The sequence below is a fragment of the Numida meleagris genome, chromosome 14 (genome assembly GCF_002078875.1).
Source record: "Numida meleagris isolate 19003 breed g44 Domestic line chromosome 14, NumMel1.0, whole genome shotgun sequence".
In the NCBI taxonomy this organism is placed as follows: Eukaryota; Metazoa; Chordata; class Aves; order Galliformes; family Numididae; genus Numida; species Numida meleagris.
The window spans coordinates 4906431-4923657 of record NC_034422.1 but is presented as its reverse complement, the minus strand read 5'-3'; the positions used below and the strand labels follow the sequence as shown (position 1 = coordinate 4923657).

The 17227-nt window shown below is 57.9% G+C and overlaps 1 protein-coding gene across 17 annotated transcripts in view; it reads right to left on the bottom strand.

The window, feature by feature from the left end:
• NCOR2 (nuclear receptor corepressor 2) overlaps positions 1-17227 on the bottom strand; it is a 168190-nt gene that overhangs the window by 42992 nt on the left and 107971 nt on the right. For 16 of the 17 annotated variants that reach the window (XM_021412549.1, XM_021412556.1, XM_021412559.1 and 13 more), the window contains 5 exons: positions 16525-16579; positions 14969-15067; positions 6364-6488; positions 5248-5420; positions 3040-3102 (listed from right to left, as the gene is read on the bottom strand). In XM_021412549.1, the coding sequence (XP_021268224.1) occupies positions 3040-3102; positions 5248-5420; positions 6364-6488; positions 14969-15067; positions 16525-16579 (515 nt within the window). The remainder of the gene's footprint in view (positions 1-3039; positions 3103-5247; positions 5421-6363; positions 6489-14968; positions 15068-16524; positions 16580-17227) is intronic. The other variant, XM_021412554.1, reaches the window with a different exon arrangement.

Below are 17227 nucleotides of genomic sequence, written 5' to 3'. Positions count from 1 at the left end.
AGCCCTGCTCCACCCAGCTCCGCACAAGGGCGGAGGGAGCCCGTAAAGCACCCTGTAATGGGAGCTCACGTGGATCAACGGGTCAAGGTTAGAAGGGAAAAAAGAAGCGAGCACATTCCCTGCGCCTGACGGTACCCAGAGCAGTACCCGGCCTCTCTCGCAGAGCGCAGGGACGGAGGTGCTGTTGGCACAGCCGAGACGTGCCATAACCCAGCCCTGGAGAACTGCTGGCACCACGCAGCCCGCGGTGCCGTCAACGCGTGGTCGGCAGCGCTGACAGCAGCTCCACGCAGCAGAGCCCCTGCTGCCGCGCGTGGGAGACCGTGGCACAAAGAGGTGAGTGACGCCGCGAAGCCGGCACCCAGCAGTGCACACGGGTCCCCACGGGGCGGGCAGGGCGCACACCCCACCCTCGGGAAGCCCTCAGCCCCAGCATGCACTCCTGGCCCTGTGTGCATCCAGCCCCGTGCCCGGAGCGCCGAGCCCCCCCAGCCCCTCTCCTACCTGCCCCCTCTGCTGCCCCGTCCCGCAGGGCCGGCTCCGTCCCGCAGCCCAGCGCGATCCTCGCGCTCTCTCTTCACCTCGTTCGGATATTGCTCCCGCTCCCTCTTTGTTGAAAAAATAACGCTCAAAATTAAAACGTGGGCTGTAAATTATAGTCATTACCCAGCGTTTCCCCCTGACAGGCCTTTTGTGTGCCATTCGCTGACACTCACTGAGCAAATCCTCGCAGCTCTCTCCTGCACGCGGCAGAAGCGTTCCCCCAGATGCGCCGGGGGGGGCACAGCGGCAGCGTTACGCGGGGCCACGCTTGATGTGGTTTGGCAGTGCCGGAATGGGAAGAGATGAATGGCTTTAAAAAAAAAAAAACATTTTTTTTCTTTTTTTTTTTTAGATTCCTGGGCAAAATGGGACCGGGGAAAAAAAAAGAATAATGGTTCAGGCTGGTCCAAAATTCATCTTATGTTCTGTGCTGGTTTAGAAATCAGCCCTCAAAAAAAAAAACAAAAAAAAAAAAACCACCTCCTGTATCCAAGGAAATATCGTGCATCCGCCCAAAATGAACTATTGAGGAGTTTTCATGGGTTATTTAACTCATTGACATTGGCTTCTCGCGCTCTGAATTAAACACCGAAAGGCTCACACGAGAGCACGCACACCGGCCCCACGTCACCACGAGCCCCAGCCCTTCCAAAAGCCCTTTCCTCTGCACTTCCACATTCACGATGACGGAAAGCAAAGCCGCAGCACCTTCCACACTGCCCTGCCTGCTCAGCACGAGCCCACACGGCATCGCCGGCAGCACCAGGCCGCCCAGTCCTGCCCCTCTGTCCCAGCAGAAGGAGGAAAGGCACAGGGAGCACCGTATTGGCTCTGTCCTATGCGCCAGGAGCATACAGCCTCGGCACGGCCTGGGGGGAACTCAGGTGAGCAAGAAGCTGCCATGGGCACGTGACCTCCTTTGGGAGCGCAAAACCACTTGTGAGATGCTGGCAGTGGGGGAAAACCCAGAGCCGGGGCGAGAACAGATAGCGGGCTTAAAGAGTAACGAAGGTCACGCGGAAACCTCCCGGTTCATTGAGTTCAGCTCCTCCGCTGCTGCGCGGCTCAGCCCCGCTGGGGCATCGAGCAGTCCTCCCAGCCCGCCTCCAGCTCCTGCTTGGATTCCCCCCATGCCCTGACATTGCCTTGTATGGAGCAGTACCTGGCTTTGCCAGGCCCAAAATGCAACGGGGACCAAGTTGCTTGGATAGCCAAAACCTCCTGCTTTTACCTGTAATCACGGCCCCTGTGCAACAAGGCAGCATCAGAAAAACACGCTACCCCGTAATTATACCCATCTCAGCACATTTTGACAGACGAGTGAATCAAAGTTTATTGCATAATAAAAGTGTCATTAAGCAAGAACTTTCCTCTCGCTGGGTTTTCGTTCCCCTAGTTAACTTTAATAACACGGTACTCCCCTTTATTGTCTCTCCCTACAGACACACTCCTGCCCTCTCCTACTTGGAAGCGCTCCGTGCAGCCCTGCTCTCTCCCTGCGAGGCTGCTGGCTCTGCTGCCGGCTCCCCAGCGCAGGGCAGACGCCAGAACATCACCAGCCATCGGCACGCAGCAAACCCCTGCCCCATCCTGGTCCCCAGGCTCAGCTTACAGGAGCAGGAACGTGCTCACACACTTCATCTTTCACTGCTTTTAGGACTCCTTCAGTGCACATCCAGCATCAAACAGCGAGAGGCACTTTTCTTGCAACCAGATGCGATCTCCAAAACAAAGGTCTCCGCGGCAGCGCTCCCCTCCCGGCACCTGCTCACCCGTGCCTGGCACCGGGCCACGCTGCCTGATTAACGTCTATCCATTAAGTCTGTGTCTATGGAGAGCAGCGCGCAGCAACACACAGGACTGGCACTGGGCTGCAAAGAGGGCTGGAATGGTTTAAGGCAAGCGAGCCAAGCGTTTTGGGACATTCACAGGCAAAGGAATCCGAGTGCGCGGCTCCACTGGCACCTGGGAGCACTGGAACGTGCCACCAGCATCTCTGCAGCAGGTGCATTTCCCAAACAGGGCTGTCCCCACACAGCACTCATTTCCATTTTAATTTTGCGCTTACAGCCCCCCCGGGCCAGGAGGAGCAGCAGCGAGGCAGGCAGGACGCACAGCCGGCAACTCGGCAGCAAACGGACTTGGGGCAAACGGAGAGCGGCGAGTGCTGGCACCGGTGCTGCGAGGGGAAGTGCAGGCAGCACAGTGCCACGCTCAGCACTTCTAGAGACAGCCTCAGCAGAGGCTCTGAATCAGCTCAGGATGCCGAGCGCCGGGGCTCACCACCCACAGGGACGGAGCTTTGGAGAGCGGTGCGGAGCTGTGCCCCGTGCCACGCACACCTGGAACATCCAGTGGAGCGGCCTCCTCACTCCCCACACTGCCGTCCTGGGGATCAGCGCAGCTCCCGGAGCCCCACATGGCACCACCTGACACCCCTCTCGCTTCCCCCGACCCCTCAGCACCACGCAAGGAAGAAAAGAAGTGGTTTCTTACCCTTCTTTGCCGTTTCCATCTCCTCTTCAGTCCAGCGAGAGCTTTCATTCATCTCCAGAGAGGCTGGGAGGAGGAAGGAGAAGAGAGCGGTCAGCAGGATGGGCTGAGCGAGCCCGAACCGACACCGTCAGCTCAGCATCCCAAATCCACCCCATGGACACCCCCTCCTAAACCAAACCACACCAACGTCTCATCCCAAACCGAGGCGGTGGGTGCCACATCCCAAACCCACCCGCAGACACCGTGCCCCCGGCCCGCTGGCTGGAGGCGCACCACAGCCCGCGTGCAGCACCCTCCCGGGATGCGTGGCGGTGACGCAGAGCTCCGCGCTGGTTTCTTTGGGGCTGGAAGCGCAGCCAGATGGCTCGAGGGAGGCACCATATTTCCTGCTGAACGGGTGCCACGCTCTCTGGCCCGCCAACAACAGGTACCTAAGCCGGAGCCGACACCGGCTGCGTGCTTTGGAGGTGGCAGACACAGGGTGGGACCGTCACCCTCAGCAGAGACGGAGAAACAGCGTCACCCTGGTGACTCGGGCACACCAACCGTATCTGCCAAGGGAGCCGGCCCTGCTGACAGGGGCTGCTGGGGATAGCCTGCTTGTCACCACGCTCCGGGACATCCCAGAGCCCCATCTCCGGGGGACCAACCCGGGGACGTGCAGCAGCACAGGGCGATGGGGAGAGGAGGGGTGGCTGTCACCACCCCACACCTGGTGCAGGGACCCCGGGGTCCTGCGTGCAGCACCGTGCACCCATCCCGCTGGCAGCCTGGCACTAGAGCAAACCCTACAATAACAAACCGGGCTGTGAGTCAGAGGCAAAAAAACAACGCGGTAAGGAAACAGATTTCCGGTTCGGGCTGCCAATGGGTTATTACTCTAAACAACAGGCGAAGCATTATTTCAGCAGGGATGAGAGATGTTTTGACAGTGTCCTTTTAGAATGGAAAACAGGCCGGTAGGTTAGGCTGGAGAATACCGACAAGGAAGAGAGCACCTTCCAGGGGCTGAACCCGGCAGGAGGATGCATCGCTGCCTGACACAGAGGGATCCCCTCCCCAGGCTATGGGGCACAGCTGCAGGTGCAACCCGAGCAGGGCACTTCCTCCAGCCCCACAGCACAGGGAAATGGAGACCTCACGGCCATCCCCGCCCCGGGCACAGGCGGGGCTGCGGCTCTCATTTCCCTGAAGCTGGGTGTCCCCAGTGCACTCTGCTCTCATTTGCCTGAAGCTGGGTGTCACAAGGCTCAGCTCTGAGATGACTGTTAGTGCACGGCAAGGAGCCTCAGAGCGATGGCCTGTTTGCTTTGATTAACGATATTTACTGAGGCTCTGCAGTTATGTAACAGATGCCTACTGGGAGCTCCGGCACGCTGCAGTTAAACCACAATATGGTTTTGTGTTGTTTTTTAATGTTCAATCGGTATTTAAAACGCAATAACTTCCTTTGCCAACCTAAATTAAAGCACGATTGGAGACAAAAAAGAGTAACCACTCGCTCAGATTTGCCGCTGGAATCTGTCCATTTCCTTCTCCCAATCTAACACGGTCTGAAGCCTTTTCTCCCTGCTCGCCCAGCTCCGAGATACCGGGATGAAAAATCTCATCTGAGTTAGCGGCGTTATCTGCTGCTTCTCTGCAGCGCTGCTGAACAAGTTCGAGTCGGAGCACAGGGCTCCGCTGTGCCGGGAACTATTTATATCGGCGGTACGAGAGCAGCGCCCGCCATCAGGCTTCAGCCAGTTGTCAGCACAGAACAGGGAGCGAAACACCTCCGGGTGATTTATAGCACATGGAACAGAGCGGCAAGGAACTGCGGGGAAAGGAAACCGAGAGGAGTCACCCTGCTTTATTTTCACTTGCCTTAGGTGGTGCGGTCATCATTTTGTACTTGACGGAGTACAAAACACTGGAAAATCAGCCAAATTCCTTGATTTATTTTGCTGCTCTAAGTCAGTTTCCATGGGTAACCACTATCAGGGCTGCAAACGCCACAGGCAGACGCACGCGAGTGGGGCTGCGGATGCTACTGTGAATTCCTGCCTACCCCAAGCAGCCCTCGGATGGGGCAGATGAGCACTGGGGACGAGCACGGGAGATCAGGGAAACGAGCGGGGAAATTCTGCTCCTGGCTCCTAACACACACCAACACCGCTCAGCGCAGAGCACCGCGTGCTCCCCATCCCCGTGCCCTCAGCTACGCACCCAGCTCGGCGCTCTGCTGCGGCGTGGCCGCCTCCTCGCTGTTGGCTTCGTTGGCCATGGAGCGGGTGATGCGGCCCTTGCGCCGGCCCTGGCTGTTGGCGGTTTTGCGGCCTTTGGAGGTGACGGTTTCCTTCTCATCGTTGTCTTCCCCGGACGTGTCGTCGTTCTTGTCCCTGCCAAACCGGGGAGCGAGGAAATCATCGTTGGGTTGGCACCGTTTTTAGGTCTAACAAGTTTCCCCGCAGGTGTCTGGGGTGCTTTCGGAGGGGCGGGGCGGCATTTTTTGCACACACAGACCCTCTTCCTGCCTAATCTGGGGTTATTGGTGGGGGGGTCGTTCTGCAGCTGGCTGCAGCTCCACCGCCGCGCGCACGCAGGGACCTGACAGAGACAGGTTTAATACCAGGCCATTCAAATTCATCACTGCCTCCTCCTCATTTATCTTCCTGAAAAGGACCTGCTGGTAAATGTCTCAGCAGCCTGGATATAATGAAGCCAGATGTTCCTTTAAAGCAAGCATTAAGCCCATTACGGAGCGCTAGCAGCCCGCGTGCCAGCCTCTCCCCGCCGCAGCTCCGGCGCTCCCTGTTAGTTATGGCTGTGTCAGACTGCGGGGCGGGCGCAGCCATAAAACCGCTCCCATCCCTCACTCTGGAAGCTCTCACGCTGACATCAGTAACGCTAAAGGTGAAGCGCTGTGCTCAGCCAGCTCCTGCGGCGCGGGGAGGCTCTCGCAACAGCAAAACAAGCCCGAGGAACAGGGCGGCTTTGCGGGTTGAGCAGGTTTAAAAATAAAAGTACATCAGAGAGATGTTTGGGAGCAGCAGGGACGAGAACGAACAGGAGGGCAGGCGCTCCCCTTCCTTCCCTCCCTGCAGAGGAGGAGGTGAGCACACGCAGTCCCATATGGCGTCAGGCAGCCCTGGACCACATCCCGTCCTGCATCCTATTGCTGCATCCCGTCCCATGCCCCATCTCACGTCCCGTCGTCGCATCCCATCCCACACTCCATCCCACATCCCATCCCCGCCGGGGCGGAACCGGGAGCTCCCACACCCCGGGGTCCTGCACAGCCCTCGCTGTGGGCAGCGGGGACCTGGGGAGGGCTTCGCTTACTTTGTCAGTTCTTCTTTGTCATTTTCTGTTTCCTGTTTGTCTTCCTCCTTGTCTCCCTCCTTCTCCTTTTCTTTCTCTTTTTCATCTTTCTCTTCTTGGCTGCTCCGGGGCATTTGCTGCTGCTGCTGCAAAACAAGGCACATAAAACAAAACAAACCCTCAGCGCGGGGCCAGACACACGGCAGCACCTGGGCCAAGCCAAACAACCGCGGCCAAACTACAGCGGGGGGCAGCGGGCAGGGGGAAAACGTGTGGTGGGCAGCCCGTCTGCAGCAGGGCTGAAAGCATTACGGGGGCATCAAGGGGCCGTGCCACGCTCCAGCTCCCGTGGAAGGCAGTGCAGCAGCCCCGCCGTGCCCTTTGAGGAGGTCTGGGTAAAGCCCAGGGGCTGAGCGCATGGTGACACCAGGGAGGGACGCGGTGGTTGTGGTGTTTCTGGATTTTGTTTCCACAGCTGCAGGAAGGAGGATGCTGGGGAGGCCCGGTTCCCCTGACCTCCCTTCCCCCTGGTGACCGGCAAACGAGAGGAATTTCAGAGAAAAGGAAAAATTAGAGGCGGAAATGATTTATTCAGCCATCCTGCTCCCTGGCTAACGCAGCCAGCAACGCCAGGATTGGACTGGGACTGGGGCACTGAAGGATTGAACCTGGCACATGGCCCAGCACCAGCATTGGACCCGGTGTGCCAGCCCCAAACTACGCAGAGAAGCAGTGGCACTCAGGGAGCCCGGCTGTGAGTTGGAGGCCGGCTGCGGAGGAGCAAGGGGCATGGCCAGGCACACAATGCCCTGAACTCCCTGACCCCTTGAGTCACACTGCAGGCAGCAGTGAACCCCGCAGGGGTTCAGCCCCAGGATGAGCTGCAGGTGATGGCGTGGACCTGCCCCGGGCCGGGCTGCATGGGAGCATGGGGAGCGGGCTGTGCCCTGGCTGTCACCTCCCACGCTCCTGCCCTTCCCTGTGTGCTGCAGCAGGGGAGGGGTGCCCAGGTTTGTCCTGTAGTGCTTACACCCCTTCTGCATGAGTGTGTTGTTTTGGAGAGGAGGGCCAGCAGGCTCCAGGCTTGCTCCTATAACCAGTGCTTCTCCCACTGCAGAGAGCATCTTAATCCAAGGATGCCCTCTAGTGCTTGCCCTGCTCCAGCCGGGGCACGGTGCCCGATGCCAGGACTGTGCAGGGACAGAAACACCAGTGGCCACCCAGCCCCAGTGCTGCACGCGCAAACCTCAGCCCCAGAGCCACCAGGGCCGACACTGGGCATGGGGAGGTGACAGCTGGGAGCTGGTCCCCAGCCCCAAAGCGGCCGTCCTCACCATGGTGCGCAGAGCCTATTCTTAGCCCTGGCCACGGCCCAGCTCGGGATGATTCAAGGGATGGGACGCCATCCCGAAGCGTGACGGGCCAGGAAATGCTTCCCCAATTACCAGCCCATGCTGCCTTCTGATTCACACTGCCCCACTTTGAGGTGGGCCGGCAGGTGGGTTGGCTATGGGATGAGCTGCAGGCCAGCACCAAAACTGCTCGATGGAGCCTCTCCTTCAAGCACAGCCCCACAGCCCCAGGCAGAGGCATCTGGGGGGCAGAGGGACGCACTCAAGGCCAGGGAAGGAGCCTGTGGCAGCGAGTAGGGCCATCCCTCCCATCCCTCCCTCCCAGGCCAAGCACTCTAGCTGCCGCCCGCCCTTCCTCCCCAGCATCGCGCTGTTTGGCTTTGCTGCCAACACATCCTGTTTATTTAAAAAGGCCCTGGGACAAATCACATGCGGTACGTGCGGGAGCCCAATCCCGCTCCGAACCCACAGAGCCGCACGGCCTCCTTCACCGCCGCTCCATAATCCCAAACATCTGCTCACCTCCGCCCCGACCCCACAGCAGTGGGAGGAGCAGAGCAGTGCCAGCCCCGCCGAGAGCCCCCACGCAGCCCCACCGACCCGCCCCACACAGCGACACGAGGATGGCTCGCCCACATCGTCTCGCCCTGCCCTGCCTGGCACATCACATCCGAGGGACACCCGCTTCCAGGTAGGTCCCAGACACCGAAGCTGAGAACAGACCAACTCACAGCACTGCTCATCGCCCCCCAGGCTGCAGCGCCCTGGCTCTGGCTGGGAACGAGCAGCAGCGAAGAAGAGGTGCGGCTCCTCCCATTCTGCTTCCTCCCTCTGCTCAGACGCTGGCGGTGGGAGGAGGTGGGACGCCGCTCCGCACCTTCACGCTCCCCAGCCCCACAGCACCGTGACGGAGCCCTGGGGATCCGGCCAGGACCGCCGCGCCGACATCCGTCCCATCGCGCCCCGGCCCCCCCCGGCACTCACCTCCCCAGTTCCGGGCTCACGCTCGTGGCCGCTCCCCGCCAGCCCCACCGCCGGCCGCGGGCCCCCGCTCAGCACCCAGCCATCCGGGCTCGCTGCGCCTTACGTTCTCCAGCTCCGAAGGCTTCCTGACGATTTGCATAGTTAAGCCGTAAACTAACCACAACATTCCTCTTACGATTTTGCAATCTGCTGGAATAACGTGGTCGCTCTAAGTCGAGTCGATGAATCATCATCTATAAACCACAGCTCTCGTCACCAGGGCTCACAGCGCTGGCTGCAGCCGGCGTGATTAATCCGTGAGGATGCCAAGCTTTAACCTACGGTGCAGGGCTATTTATTTTCCAAACTCTCAAACCTCCAGAGAACCACTGCTGCTGCCTTCCCCGTCCCCTCTGTGGTGACACACACACACCGGGCTGCAGCAGGCGAGCGGAGCCGTGCGGACACCTCGCTGCCCTCTCCACTGGGCCCGGCCCCGCGCCCAGGGCGCCGCTCTCTTCCAAAGCCATGGGGGTGCTTGGGGACATCCACCCCGAGCTGGTTCCCAGCCCCATCCTGCTGGGAAGGGGACAGGGATGGGAGAGCTTTCAGAGGAATTCTTGCCCCAGGAACGTCGGCTCCAGCCCCACTGTTTGCTGGTGGGGACCTGCCCAGAGTGATGAAGATCACAGAACGGGGGTTGGAAGGGACCTTAAAGGCCACCCAGCCCCACTCCCTGCCACGGCCGGCTGCCCCCACCCCCAGCTCAGGCTGCCCAGAGCCCCATCCATGGCCATGAACACACCCCCAACGATGGGGCATCCACAACTTCTTTGGGCAACTTGTTCCAGTGCCTCAGCACTCTGAGAAGAAAGAATTTCATCCCAGCTAACCTAAATTCCCACTCTTGTAGTTTAAAGCCATTCCCCTGAGTCCCATCCCTACTGGGACTGTGAGATGGCACTGGAAGCCCTGCACTACACAGCAGCTCGTGCTCAGCCCAGGCTTTGGGGCTGGATTTGCTGACCATGGAATGCCACTTGGCAGCTGGATCACCTCACCTCCATCACCACCACCACCATGCCCTGGGCTCCTACAGAAGGCAACAACAGGCACAGGCTGCCCAGGGAGGTGGTGGGGTCACTGTCCCTGGAGGTGTTCCAGAACCGTGGAGATGTGGCACTGAGGGACGTGCTCAGTGGGGGTGGGCTGGGCTTGGACTTGGGGATCTTTACCAACCTCAATGATTCTATGAAAGATCACCAACTGCCATTTGCTCCTCCAGCTGAATGGAGCGAGCCCCCACCCCGCACTGCCCGGCACACACAGCTGGGCATGCCGGTCCCTTACCCACAGCCATACCCCAGGCACCGCAGCCACGAGCTTCACGCTTTTTACTCCGTGTGTTCCCAGCCATGGCCATGGGCTCTCTCCAACCATGCCACTACGGACACTTTGGGTAGAGCTACCCCAGCCCCCTCCCCACTGCAGACCCTTGGCTGTGCCTCTCCCATGCTCGGGGCACCGCTGGCTCCTTTCTCCCATGGGTGACTTCAGATTCGTGGCATTTATGACGTTCTCCAGGGAAGCCGGGGCCGAGGTCACTGCACGCAATCAGAGCTGCAAATTAAAACCAGCTCGAGATAAGCTGAAGGCAGAAGGCCCAGGAATGCCTGGGGCTGGCTTACCGCGTGCATCCTTCCACCCGCTTTAACGCTGGATGCAGAGCACGGGCAGGACGGGTTATGAATACATATACGCATCACGTAAGCGGCTCCCAGAGCCCAAAGCCTCTGATGTGACGGTCTGGAACGCCTCAGCCCCTGCTGCCACCCACCGCCATGGAGCCTGGCTTCTCACAGCCCCGCGCAGCACCCTCTGCTCCTGGGAGAAACCACAAATCCAAACAAGCCGCTGCCAAAACAAGGAGGGGAAGAGGAATGTCTGCTGGCTGCGCCGCTTTGATCGCTCGCAGCCCAGCTTTGGGTTGGATGCTGTTGGCTGCGGGCGTGAACCAAAAATCAGAGGGGCAGGCTCAGATGTGATTAGGGAAATGGTAGGGAGCTCAATGGGAGCTCAGGGCTGCCCCAGGGCCAGGCTGCTTCTCCACTGGGTAATCACAGGACGGCACTGGGGCACGGTGATGATGGAGGACGGCAGCTGGCAGGCCCCCGGCACCGCGGCACCATGGTGAAGGGCTGATGGCTGGACGCAGAGACCTTAGAGGTCTCTTCCAACCTTAATGATTCCACGGTTCTACAGCTGGGAGCCTCTTGGCACAACCAAGCCCAGTGGGCACTGACGTGCAGGGTCTGGTGGAGGCCCTCCTACAGCACAATGATCTCACCCGAGCACGGAAGCAATTGTACAGGATCCTGCTCGCGCAATCCCTCCTTAAAATCACCGAGGGCTTTTCCATAAGTGGAAATGTTTCTTTTCTGGGTCACTGCTGAGTTTTTTGAGAAGCGATTCGACTGCTTGCAAAGGGAAAATGACCCGAGGGGATGAATGCACAGCACTTGGAAGTGGCGGAGACGAGCCCCACTCGCTCCCAGGCGGGGAACACGTGTTTCCTCCTCTCTGCGCCCTGCGTGCCACGCTCTGCCCCACTGCCGGCTCCACTTCCTGGCTGCGTGGTAACCCCCTCCCAGCGCCCTAAAACAGGGGATGGGGCTCACAGCTCTCAGTCAAAAACTGCCAGTAAAACAACTCATCCCAAATCCGTTCCTACCTGAGTCCCACCAGCAGGATGCCATCCCCCTGCAGAGCAGTGGCCCCGACCCCATCCCTACTCACATGGGCACAGCACGCTTGCCCTAGAGCCGCATCGACCTGCTGCCACAGGAACACTGGTTCGAGCACGGGGTGAGCCAGGGGGTCACGTCACCGTTACACAACTTAAATTATCACTGAGATGCAATTAAGATCAGCAGCTGGTCCACTGGGAGCTCATGCTGGTGCCACCACAAAGCAGAGCGGCCACGTCCCACCGGCCGGTGCCATCCCCACATTCTCACTGCTGTCCTTGTGCGGCAGCTGAGGGGACCTGAGCAGCAATCTTCCCACAGCAATGCATCCTTCGGTTTTCCCAAATATGGCCAAGAGAGTTCTCATGTAATCACCCCCAAAACTGCAGCTGGGATTTCAGGAATGCAAGTTTCCACTGTGTTTGCCCATTGAGCTGCCTGGAGGGCAGCAGGGCTCAGGGAAGGCCGTGATGGGGTCACGCCGGGTGCACAATGCACCTCATGGGGCATCACCAGGGATGGGGTTTGGGAGCAAAGGGAACATGGACAGTAAGAGTCTGTACCACTGCCCCTGGGGCAGCCCAGCAGCAGACCGACTGCAGCTCATGTGCCAGGAGAGGTTCTGGTCGGATATTAGGAAAAATTTATTTTCAGAAAGAGTGGTAATGCATTGGCATGGGCTGCCCAGTGAGGTGGTGGGGTCACCGTCCGTGCAGATGTTCAGGAATCACAGGGATGTGGCACGGAGGGACGTGGTTGGTGGCCATAGTGGGGGTGAGCTGGGGTTGGACTTGGTGATCTTAGAGGTCTTTTGCAACCTCAATGATTCTGTGACATCCCCGAGAGGAAACAGCAGGGCTCCAGCCACCTCCAAACTCACTCGTCCAGGACCAGCATCAGGACGTGGTGCCCGCACAGGTTCAATGTCTCATGGGTCCTTCCCCAGCAGCCCCTGGGGACTCCTCCAGCTGCCTCAGCCACCAGCGGTGCTGTCAGACTGCAAACCTGCCTGGAAAACTGAGCCAAACTCATCCCTTCCAAAAACCCCAAATCAGGAAGATCTGGGGAGTTATTGTTTTAGGACAGATATCATTCCCGAAGAGCTGGGAGAGCGCAGCACGGCCCAATGCTGGTTTTGGCCATGCCTGCTGCTGATTTGTTCCGGAATAGGACTGGTGCTCCCCACAAGGGATAATTACATACACATAAAGCCCCTTTTCCTCCAGCATGGTTTCAGCACAGCGCTCACATTGCTACAGCCGGGCTGAACAGCTTGCCCAGCAGCCCAGCTCACGGTGGTAATTGCCACCTTCAGGCCCGGTGTGCCGGTACTGAACCGGGGGCATCAGCAGGGGGATGTGCTCAGAAACCCCTGAAGAGCAACTGCAGAGCCCCTGGAAACACATCTGCACAGAGTGCTGCTTTTGTGACAGCCTCACCAAATTTTAGGCGGATTACCATACACCGAGCACCACATCAGAGCGTTACACCACAATTCAAACCTTTTTTTTTTTTTCCCCCCAGTGAGACATTACCCACTCGGAAGTTACTCCTTTTCGCACTGATTCCCTCCTGTCAGGGTTAAATGAGGATTATTTTTGGAAACGTTTGCATCTCGGGAAGCTGAACGCTGCGCACAGCGATGCCTTGGACGTGTGCCCCTTCCATTCAGTGCCTGCGCACCGGCAGCCCGCGTGTTTGGTGACAAACTGGAAGCAGAGCCGTGTGAAGTCCCCACTCTTGGCGGGAGGTTTTTAGCAGCAAGGAGCAGCTTTATGAGGAATATCCTCTGCCAGGGGACCACCAGCCAGGGAACAAAGGGATTCTTGTTTTTTTTTAAATGTACTTTTAATAAGTAGGCCACAATGATAATCTTGACACTAGCGGAGCTTTATTTCTACTGGTAATTATCTCCCCTTTTCTCTCAAGCTCCCCACAGCCTCCAAAAGCAAATAAGACCACCAGCCTCTCCATGAGAAACAGCACGAGGCCACTCGAAACGCGACTGTATCCGACCTCCTCGCTCCTCTCATCTGATGAAATGCTCATCTCCTCTCCCCGGCAATAAGTCAATTAAATCTCACCTCTGGCATTTAACCACTTCAGCCCCCAAAGAATCACAAAGGTTGCAAAAGACCTCTAAGATCCCCAGGTCCAACCATCAGCTCACCCCCCCCATGCCCGCTGACCACGTCCCTCACTGCCACATCCCCATGGTTCTTCAACACCACGGGGGACGGTGACCCCGCCGCCTCCCTGGGCAGATTGTACCACTCCCTCACCACTCTTTCAGAGAAGACACTTTACCTAATTCTCCTCATATCCTCACCAGCAGGAGTGACCACAAAGCACGCGTGGCGCTGGGAACACGGCACGATGTCTCCTTTAGGCGCAGGACGGGGTCAGTGGCCCCATTGCCCCACCGCCCTTCCTGCCGGCCACCTGTCCCCACGCTGTCCCACCACGCTCATGCTCCTGAGCCCTCCTGACCTCCATCAGCCCAGCGTCCCCGCTCCCTGTGCTGATCAGACTCGTGATGATGGGCAATCGTCCCCGCAGCCAGGGACACCTGGGCTGGTTTCAAACACCAAAGCAGGAATAGTACGTGCTGGGGTAGCACAGCAGGCTGGTGGCCGCGGGACTCAGATCCAGCAGATCGCCTCTCCCCCTCCGCACTTGTTCCTTGCTCAGCTTAGCATTGAAAGCAGAAGGAGCTGTGCTAAACGTCTCCACTGCTAACAAGAAACAAATGTGGCCTCATGTTCTAGTTGCTGTGATCTAACAAAACAGACCCTGGTAAACACTATAAAAATGTACTGGAGGGAACCACCCTCTGTTTGCTGGGAGAGGGACTGGATAATCTAATAGGGTTTTATCCATCTCTAATGTCTCCGAAAAAAAGAAGGGAAAATTGGGCCTCGTCCATGACATTCGTCATGTGCTAACTATTCTGATGTCTTAATGCTGCAGAAATCAAACTGGAGCAAGGCTACCTATCTGCCTCCCAATCAGGATCTAGACCCAAGTGCTGCTTTTTATGGCCATGCAGCACGAGGAGCCGTTTATGTCATGGTGGTATGGGACAGGCCACTTTTTCCAATCCTATTCCCACGTTATCCAAAGAGATGCCCCGTGCCATTCCCTCACTATGTGGATAATGGCTCACTTCACCCAACTGGGGTGACATGGCCTTGCTGAGTTTCACATCTTGGCCATGGGACAGCACAGGTTCATTCAGTCAGCCCTGTGCAACTCCTGACGTGTGGTCACTGTTCGCTCCAACCCCTTTTTCCAGCATCTCGGGTTTGCTTTTTCAAGCCACCGTGACCTTGGCATGAGGACAGACAAACATCAACTGCCAGAGCACAAACAACTGCCAGAAGACAGCACGTTCTGAAAGGCCACACAGAGCAAACAATCACGGCCCACTGCAGCTCACAATCAGCATTTCCACTGGCAGAGGGGAAGGAGCACTGGGAATGCTCTGCCCTAAGCTGGCACTAAGAACACGTGTCACCTCATCTCCCGAGGGACAAAGTTTCCACGCACCCCTCTGGCCCTTACCTGGCTTTTCCCACGCCGCCGGTAATTCCTCCTCACGAGGTTCTTGTAGTTCTCATTCTTCTTGGTCAGGTAGTAGTACAGGACGCAGTCTGCCACCGTCTGCAACGACACGGGCAGGTCAGGGAGTGGAAGGCTTTCGGCAGCAGCAGCATTCAGAGCCTGCCGCCATCAGATCCAATGATTCTGAAGGGCCGCAGCCAGAGCAGCTTCTCTGCGTCACCAGCAGAGCTCTGCCCGCCGGCTGAGGGGGACGAGGGACATCGCCCTGCACTTCCAAGGGACAAAACAGGGCCTTTCCCACAAGTGTGCCGAGGCAGAGACGGGGATGCAGAACAACGAGCGCCCTGTGCTTGGAGCGGAGCGTGGGGCCAGCCCGGGGCAGGGGGCAGGGCTGACCCCAGATGACTGTGGCAAGTAAAAGCAGAACAAGGAGAGCTGCCTGTCACCCTCTGTTGTGGCGGTGCTACGCACAACCTGCCACGCGGCTGTCAGCAGGCGTTACTTCCAGCCGCTGAGCTCGCTGCCTGAGCGCGCTCCGAGCCCCATCGAGCTCCGGCTCCCGCGGCTCTCGCTGAGCGCTGGCCTGGGCTGGGCACCCACTACAGCTGGGATGCAGCTCTGCTCCTGCCCACGAGCCCTTCCCCTTACAGCGTGGGCCCCTGAACTATGCCCCCGCGGAGGGGCTCGGCAGTTGCGTGAAAAGGACCAACCCACAGACCCCCACGTCCCCCAGTGCCCGGGCACAGGGCTGCGCTCTCCCCACCCTTACGCAGAGCAGAACCATTTGCAGCAACAGATTGTAACTTTTAAAGTGTTAATTGGATGCCTTTCTAATCTAGCCCTGATTATACACACACACACGAACACAAAAACTTACAGTCATCTGTTCCAAGGGCTAAGATCACTATTTTTTTTTTTTAATGCAATTTAAAAATCTATTAATTCATTACATTGAGCCATACTTTGCATCTCTCTCCAACTGGATAATAGATGTGTTCTGTATCATAATTACAGCCTGATTTACAAACGAGTACAAATAAAATTAGAAGACATTTTACAGCTTGGAACACAGGCTGGATTGCGAGCATCATCCAAGTCCCACCACTTTCAGCGTTAACAAGTGAGAAAGGCTGAAAAGAGCCTGGTGCCTTACAGCACACCCAGCACCACGAGGCTGCTGCCGCAGTGCTGCTTTGGACAGGAAAGTTGAGGTCTTACAAACGTTCTCCCCAGCCTGAGACACACAAGGTCAGAGTGATTTAAGCTGGAAGGGACCTCTGAGCCCAACGCTCTGAAAGCAAAGGGTTTCCCTGCCTGAACAGACACCATGTGGATGAAATGTGGCATGGGATGGGCAAAGGAGGTGACGAGGACCAGAGGAGCTAAGGGTATTTCTTGCTCAGGAGAGCACCTGGTCCACCTCCACCCTTCCAGGCTGGGTCCACCCAGGACTTGCCCATATGGCCTGTCTCATAGAAGGTACATGGCCTCATGACCAGAACGTGAAATCAAGGAAAGAGAGCACGAGGCAGGCTGGGGCCACGCGGAGAGCTTACCTTCCTGTCCAGAAAGGACGCGATCAGGCCGAAGTTCTTCGGGTGCTGCATGAACCTGTGGGAGCAGAGGGACAGGGTGAGGGCAGGCACCAGCCCTGACTCAGCTGCCAGCTTGACCCCATGGCCACCAAAACGTGTCCCAGTGGCAGGATGGGCCCTGAGTGGGAGCAGAGGGATGGAACACGGGCTGGACGTGGTGAGCAGCTCAACCAAAGTCACCACTGCAGCACCAAGCTGAACTGATGGCAGCACGGAATGGGAGGTTGTGGGTGGTAGTGTGGGGGTGGGGGTACCAGGGCTGTGGAGGACAGCAATGGGAGCGTGATGCTCGGGCACTTAACCGAGTCCAGTCTCTACCACAAGAAAGGCTGTAGCCTCTCTTCCATCAAGTGTTTTGAAGGGCAAAACTTATCCAAACATAACACAGACACCCAAGGGAGATCTCCCAAGACATGTGACTGAATAAATAAGAGGATAACAAAGAAGAAATCAGTAATGCTAAGCCCAAAAATTGCAATAATTTTTTTTTTTTTTTACAAGCAGCTGGGCTGTGGGATCACACCAGAGATCTTATGTGCTGTGCTGTACATGGCAGGAACCGGGGGCTGATCAAAGCAGGGGGTTTTCAAGACCACATTATCAACGGCTCTGAGCCACGTGGGAGCAGGGAGAGCACCAGGGCTGCAACCCTTTGGCTTTGCCT